Here is an 8412-nt window from a genome sequence, read left to right as displayed (position 1 = left end):
TCGGGCATTTCAATGCACACAAATCTGAAGGATCACATGACCTGATGATTGACAGGTGCTCGTCAGTGATGTCATCGCTTCAGGCGCGCCAGTGTTTAGTCTTTCCAGGTCAAACCGGCACAAACCCACTCCCTCGACCTCTGACCTCCTCGACCTCAGGCCAGAACAAAAGCGCCTGTGTTGGTCAAGCTCGGGATTACCCATCATGCCTCCTGATAAAACCAGCTGGTCAGGTTACACACACTCAGCTGAACTGAGACTCGATCACACCTGTGACATCACCAGGTCACACACACTCGTTCACATCCATCCAGTTAATGATGATGCGTCTGAACTCTCCCTTTAAACACGCTCTTCTAGAGCGCCAGTGAAGCAGCAGAACATTATTCGGGAAACATAATAGTCATAATCATCATTTTGCCTTTCATCTCACAAATATGCCTTAATATGTCGTAATTTCGTCTTATCTAAATGTCAACTTTTTAATGTCATAATTATGGTTTACAACAGCATGATATGTTCCCTCGTGTGTGTGTGTGTGTGTGTGTGTTAGTGCTTCACCGCAGATTCACAGCGTTTGGATCGGTGAGATTTTTAATGTTTTTAAAGCAGCCTCTTCTGCTCTCCAGCGCTGCGTTCACTGGAGTAAATATACAAAAAAAAAAAAAAAACGGTAATATTATTAAATATCAGGTACATTTTATATAAATATTTTCTATTTTAATATATTTTAAAATGTAATTTATTCCTGTGATCAAAGCTGAATGTTCAGCATCATTACTCCAGTCTTCAGTGTCACATGATCCTTCACACATCACTCTAATATCCTGAAATAATCAACTGTTTTCAACACTGATAATAATCATAAATGTTTCTTGATCCTCAAATCCTCATATTAGAGTGATTCCTGAAGGATCATGTGACCCTGAAGACTGGAGTAATGATGCTGAACATTCAGCTTTGATCACAGGAGTAAATTACACTTTACTGTATATATATATATATATTCACATAGAGAACAGCTGATTTACATTATAATAATATTTAACAATATTAATGTGTTTTTTAGTTTTTTTTAATCCGATAAACGCAGCGTTGGTGAGCAAATCACACCGATTCAAAACCTTTGAACGGGAGTTTATGATGAGATATGATGAGATATAAGTGTGGTATAGAAGAGATTAATAGAGTGACTCTCAGATGATCTGATCCGTCAGACACCCGCTAGCCGAGCTAGGCCTGCGCTGAGTGGGACACTAGCAGAGCGAGTCCAGGGACGTCTGAACATCTTCACAACATGAAGCGCGTCTAGTCCTAGCCTGTAACTAGCGGCCTGTAAAACATAAACATCCAGAGGACAAGACGCAGCACGCCTGAGCTCCCGACACCAGCGTCTCTGGAGAAGAGATGAGCCGAGGACCCGAGCACAGGGGCTTATGGGTAATCGCTTCACTGCTTGCTTACAAATCAGACAAAACCACTTCACTATAGAAGTCGTTTATAACGACCATTAATGTCTTTTAACTTATGTTTCATATACTAGTATATAACCGAAGTTAAGATTGTGAATTTAAACATTTCTCGTTCTTAGTGGGTTTTTTTAGTTAGCTTACATCGTAGCGTAGCATACAGCTATCCGAAATGATTAGAGATAACGGTTTTTTCACCATCTATACGATATTTTTGCACACGATCAGTGGAAAGGATGTTAACAAATATGTTACAAGCATAATTCTGTTTAAGAATTAATTATGATATATGACATGCTTGCAATTAAAAAAAAAATTATATTGTGCCTTATTGCTTAATACCAATTAATGTCGCAAAACATTCCTAAAAATGCTATTTCTTTCACTTTAACTATATAAATAATCAGAATAAAAATAAAAGATTATTACAAGAATTAAGGGGTTTGATTGATTACATTAAAGGGGTCCTATAATTCCCTTTTCACAAGATGTAAAATTAAGTCTCTGATGTCCAGAGTGTGTGTGTGTGTGTGTGTGTGTGTGTGTGTGTGTGTGTGTGTGAGTGAAGGTTTAGCTCTAAATACACACAGATGTTTTTACAGTATGTTAAAATTGTCCCTTTTTGAGGGTGAGCAAAAACATGTCATTTTGTGTCTGTCCCTTTAAATGCAAATGAGCTGCTGCTCCTGGCACAGAGGGCGGAGCTTCAAGAGCTTGTGTGTGTGTGTGTGTGTGTGTGTGTGTTTGTGTGTGTGTTAGCAGCTCCGATTACCTCACACAGACTAAAATGTCAGAAACTGTTCTGCCTTTTATGTTTAAACTGGAGTCGGACAAAGATGGAGAGACTCAAGAAGAAGTGTAGAGCAACAGGACGTTTCTGAATGGTTAGTTGATGAGTTTATGAAGCTGATGTGGAGTTAACTATCTTCCAGTCATAAATGTCTCGTGTGGGAACTGAAGATGCCTACAGAGTGCATTTGTGTTATGAACTGTATTGCATGTGAAAACACGGATGCGACAGCTTGAGCTTGAACTCACAAATGTGCTCGACTACAACAACTCTTCCTCTTCTCAACATGCACTGCGTGTTCCCGGGGGCGGGGCTTATGTCAATTTTAGGGTTAGTGATGTCACTAACCTGTGGAGAAGCTCATTGTAGTTCCTCGACCGTTTGTTGTAGTTTTTAGAAAACGATTTCTTTAAAAGCAAATATCTCCCTTTGCAGCAACAGCAACATTACACACTAACTACAGTTAGAAAAGTGGAATCATGATCAACCGGCCCTTTAAGAATGATGAGAACAGCTTTAGATCAGGCATACTCCTGGGGTCCTCAGCACTTCCCCCACTCAACCCGCGGGCCGCTAGCCCCCACTCAACCCGCGGGCCGCTAGCCCCCACTCACCCGCGTGCCGGGTCCAGAGCGATGGCCCTCGGCTGGTCCAGATCCTGCCAGAACAACACCTTCCGGTGCGCGCCGTCCAGCTCCGACACCTCGACCCGGTTGGTCTCGGAGTCGGTCCAGTAGAGCTTGTTCCCGATCCAGTCGCAGGCCAGGCCGTCGGGAGAGGCTAGGTTGGACACAACGGTGGAGGGAGCGCCGCTAGGCGTCGAGCCATTGAAGCGCGTGCGTTTGATGGACTCCTCGCTCACGTCACTCCAGTAGATCAGATCCTGCGCGAACACGTAATCCAGCGCCGCCGCGTCCTCGAGACCGCCCATCACCACCGTAGCGTTCGCTCGCCCGTGAGCCGCGTCCACCAAGCGCAGGTCACGCCGGTTAGCGTACAGGAGCAGCGGCAGGCCTGAGAGAGAGAGAGAGGGGTCAGAGGTCAAACAACACGATTCTGAAAACATATTCAGGTGTAAAAAGAATCAAATCGGTCTTGTTTTCCAACACTAAACATTCTTAAAGCTGACACATCATGCCCCTCTTCACAAGATGTATTATAGATCTCTGGCGTCTCCAGAATGTGAGTGTGAAATCTCAGCTCAGAATACCAGCTCATATTATAGCTTGTCAAATTTGCCCCTTTTTGGGTGTGAGCAAAAACACGCCTTTTTTGTGTGTGTCCCTTTAAATGCAAATGAGCTTTAGCTCCGCCTCCATTCAGAAGAGGGAGGAGTCTTTACACATTCAGAAGAGGGCGGAGTCTTTACACATTCAGAAGAGGGCGGAGTCTTTACACGAGCTTCAGAAACTCCGGCAATAACAAAACAGGCCAATCTCACTCATCCAGAATCCCAGAATCCCAGAATCACCAGTAGCGAGTGCAGCCTTACGGAGAGACTCAGGAAGAGCTTCTGAATGTTAGTGGAGACATTTCTGTAGTTGTTGTGGAGTTACACTGATCATCTCATCATCATGTTGAACTTCTCCACAAGTGTCCACAGTTCCTGAGGTGTTTATAAGACAGCGGTGACATGTTCTGGTCAATAGTGTTCAGTGCTCGTCTGTGCTCAACCACAGAACAGTTTCAGGCTTTGCTGGATCTTTATCATTGCGTTAGAACTGGTCTCTGTTGGCGCGTGTGAAACCAAATGTCGGCTGGTGTGTGTAAACGTGCAGATTTAGGGCCGGTAATATTATAATAAGATCCTCTTCATCCGTCAGAAGGGGAGCGAAATCTGATCGGCTTATTTTCTGTCAGAGAAAGGCTCATCAGAACACAGTTACTGGGTTTCACTGTTCATGTGTTCTGTGTCGGTAGAAGCGGACGATTACAGCACTGACACACGGAGAAATTCAGATTTTCATAATATGTCCCCTTTAAATCAAGATGCATTTACTGAGAAGCAGAATGACTGAAGATATTAAAGGCACACTATGTAAGTTTCCACCACTAGAGGTCGCTTATTCACAGGCGTATCCTGATGATCTCGCGGTTCTCTTCGCCTCTACAGCCGCTGGAGAACACGACGGACTCGGACAGAAGTCATGATCATGGATGACCGGTAATGTATTAAATATTTATTAATGTTACTAAAGCTGCTGGAGCGATTGCTAACGAGAGACGAGCGCGACTCACATGAGAGCACATACTCGCCGTAAATCAAGAAAACTAGATTTAAACAAAAAGATCACAGTGTTGAGCTGTATAACAATGACTAGTTTTCTGTCGATGAATGCATCCAAACAGTTGCTCAGCTAACTCATAAAACACGTAATATATTAAAGCATTTTGGTGTTTCCATGGTTTCTACAAAATAAACCCGGAAATCGAGGGTTAACACGGGTGTGATGTCACTGATAGGCGCAGTGTCCGGGTTAAAACTGATTATTTCTCCGGATTTAAAACATTCTTAGAAATATTTGGGATAATTTAAGTACACAAGTCAACAAAATATATAACATTGTTCAACATATGATATTTTAATCCAAAAATCTTACATAGTGTGCCTTTAAGATATTAAGATGCAAGATTTCAAGTCACCTAGCGCTTTTTACAACACATTCTTTCAGGAAACCGGGAAATAATGCAACAAAGTTTGTTTCTAGAAGAAAATAGCGTCACAGTCCAGCTTAAGTACATTCAGCGATGGCTCATTTCTGTTGTAAAAAAAGTTATTAATTTAGTTCATATATATTTATATATAGCTAGCTCTCAGTTCTCATATAATGCTGTCAATGCAGGAGATCAGTAATATTGTTGAATATTAGCATAATCTCAGCATGACATGTACAGTAACTCCACACAATAATCCTCCATCACCTGCTACTGCAGGGTTTCCCATACATTCATTAATTTGTGGCGGCCCGCCACATATCAACCCTGACCGCCACGGATTGATTCAGATTTTTTAACTATTTAATATGGGTCAAATTGTATTTTATTCGCGCTGCTTGCTCCCCCTCTCTCTCACAAACTGACAATGGAGGCACGACTAGCCCCTCCTTCTCTTACCGCACGATCTGAATCAAACCATGAGCATGTAGAGGGCGGATTGTTGCCGGTGCTTAATGCTTATTCCCCCAGCGAAGATTCCAGAATCAATCCGGAGTTGAATGGTTAGTATAATGAACACTGTTGCTCAACATAACTCTGAGAAGTTGTCTAGATGTTAAGCGCGGTCGCGTTTCATTACAGATTCGCGCAAAACTTTTGCGATTTTTTTTTTTTATAAATATCAATTAACGTTACAACTATTGCGAAATGACGGCGTTTCCATTAACCGATGTTATGCGACTAAAACGTCATTTGTTCCTCTCGCGATCAGTCATTCCAAAAATCATTGCAACGGACGTTGGTAGGCTCATATCACAGCCACCAGACTAGACATTATATTATTATTATCTCCAGGTTCAGGTTGGTGTGTGTTGGTTTTTGTCCACCTCAATCTCCAGGTGTGCGTGTGTGTGTGTCTGAGTCTGTGTGTGTCCACCTCCAGGTCCAGTTTGGTGTGTGTGTGTGAGCCTGTGTGTGTCTGAGTCTGTGTTTGGGTCTGAGTGAGTGTGAGTGTGTGTCTGTGTTTGAATCTGTGTGTGTGAGTCTTTTTGAATGTGTGAGTGTGTGTGAGCCTGTGTTTGAGTGTGTGAGCCTGTGTTTGAGTGTGTCAGTAAGTTTGTGTGTGTGTGTGTGTGTGTGTGTGTGTGTGTCCAGTTCCAGGTTTGTGTGTGAGCAAAATTTGCAACAAAAAGTCTGTGGAGCAGTCATAGCATAGAAATGTAGCAATGGCAAAGTCTTTAAGTTATCTGACACTAAGTGTTGGCAATGGGAATGTGTACTTGTCAATAAAAATATATGATATATATATATATATAAACATTATATATATATATATATATATATATATATATATATATATATATATATATATATGATATATTTAACTTAATCACCCCCCCCCCCCCCCCCCCCCCCCCCCCCCCGGTCCCCAAACACCACACCACCGCAAATAGAATCTAATTCTGTGGGAAACACTGTACTGTAAAACTAATAATCCTGCCACTTACTCCTGCAGATCCGGCGCTGGAGTGGCGACTCCACAGGGATCTGGCGGAAAATCAAACCTCAATTTGACACATCGACCACAAAAACACCGGCTCGACCTCCAGCCTGTTTTCCTAACACGGGGAATTTCCTTTCTCAAATATTTAGAAACTCGCATAAGTGACTGAAGCCCGTGCCAGAGCAGAACTGGGAATATGGAGATTTCTGGATACTTATTTGGCCTTGGATCATGTCAATCTTTCACACACTTTTCCTGAGACTCTTATAGCTGGTGTAGTTTATCTCACTGAACAGCTGTTACACACAACACTGTTTACCAACACTAGCAACTCACTTCATGGCCAAAAAAAGTGTTTCTCTTTTCACCACAGAAGAACCATTTTGGGTTTTCAATGGCCATTTCTCACAAATAACATTTTTTTTCTTACTGTGAAGAACGTTTTAATAAACCTAAATCCCTTTTACCTCACTATAAGAATCTTTTGTGCAATGAAAAGATGTTAAAGGTTGTTCTTGGAACCATCAGTATCAAAGAAGAACCTTTATTTTTAAGAGTGAATCACACACACACACACAAGAGCGAACCGAACACTAACCCTCGAAAGAACCGAACTCAGCTGCAGTTTGAGTGTGTAACTTCACAAACTGAAGAAGAAGAGCTGCTTTCACACTAAACTCGCTAACAGGCCTCAGAAAGGATGAGACATCATTGATATATTCGAGGGTTTTTGTTGCTGCATCTGAAAACGAGCGAGTTTGATTCTGAACGAGTGAAAGATTCACACGGCCGCGGTTCTCACAACAAGAACACGAGCACAAACAACAAAAACAAACACGTTACACATTCTACAGCTCCAGCGATAAAGATCAGCATCGACACACTACACAACAGCACAGATTCACGCTTCACGAAACAACAAGATTGATTCACACACACGCGCGCACGCGCGAGTGTATTTACAGAGATTCGATCCAGAGAATCATTAGATCAACGCGATTCGTGAACAAATCGAGCGCCGTAAATGAAACTCACCCCGTATCTGCAAACACAAAGTACACAGTAAGAGACTCTGTAGTGCGGCACACATCTTCAACGCTCAGCCGCGCCGCTTCGCTCGCATCGCTCCGGCTGCGTGTGTCTGGGATTCGGATTCTTCGCGTTGATTCTCCGTTGCGGTTTTTCATCGATTTGATTGTTTCAGTGTTTCAGTGAGTCCGTGCGTCTCCTTCCGCTCGCAGGGAAAATGCCCGGACGCTTCCAAACCCTTCCGCCGGCTCTCCCGATCCCAGTGCTCCGTCACACTCACTCACTCACTCACTCACTCGCTATTGTTGTGTTTCATCTCATTCGAGACACTCTCTTTCTCTATATCGGATCATAGTGCGGCGGAGACGCAGAACAAACTGTTTAATGTGGGACGTGGAGCGTCGCGAGCGTCGTGGACGCGCGGATAAAGGCAGTGAAGCGCATTCCAATGGGACTACTTTTTCACGCAGTGGTTCGTGCTGCGGCCCGAAACACAAAACAACACAAAGCAACGGCATCAATGAATTACACTTCATTAATACTCACCTATTGGTCATTGTCTCTCATTTATTCTCCAAAATCACCGAATATTGCACTTTTAAGACTCTCTGTCAGTCTAAGGATTTTTTTTTTTTTTTTCGTGATTTGTTAATATCACTTGTAGGGATATGATACTACATTTGTACACATTATACCATCCCAGCGAACAGGGAACGTTCTTTCAAGGTTCTCTCAAAGTTATGAACAAACATTCTTCCAGTAACATTAGGACGTTCGTTCAAAGTTATATGTTATTTAATAGCCTAATGTTCTCAAAACGTTCGTACAAAAAAACATTATTTATCGATCATGGAACGGTTTTTGGTTTTAAAATGTTGCTCCTGGTTTCAGAACGTTCGCATAATGTTTGAAGAATGATACAATGTTGTTCCCTTAACGTTTCTGTAACGTTCGAATAACCATCA

General features: G+C 42.5%; 1 protein-coding gene across 1 annotated transcript in view; it reads right to left on the bottom strand.

Annotated features, from left to right (window-relative positions):
* lrp6 (low density lipoprotein receptor-related protein 6) overlaps window positions 1-8233 on the bottom strand; it is a 56169-nt gene extending 47936 nt beyond the window's left edge. The window contains exons 1-2 of the mRNA XM_084407413.1: window positions 7454-8233; window positions 2874-3273 (exon numbers count right to left, since the gene is read on the bottom strand). Of these exons, the coding sequence (XP_084263539.1) occupies window positions 2874-3273; window positions 7454-7508 (455 nt within the window). The 5' untranslated portion in view covers window positions 7509-8233. The remainder of the gene's footprint in view (window positions 1-2873; window positions 3274-7453) is intronic.
* Between the last annotated feature and the right edge of the window lie 179 nt (window positions 8234-8412).

This window comes from Rutilus rutilus (genome assembly GCF_951802725.1).
Source record: "Rutilus rutilus genome assembly, chromosome: 4".
In the NCBI taxonomy this organism is placed as follows: domain Eukaryota; kingdom Metazoa; phylum Chordata; class Actinopteri; order Cypriniformes; family Leuciscidae; genus Rutilus; species Rutilus rutilus.
Note: the sequence above shows the minus strand (reverse complement) of the source record. Positions and strands in the feature narration are given on the sequence as shown.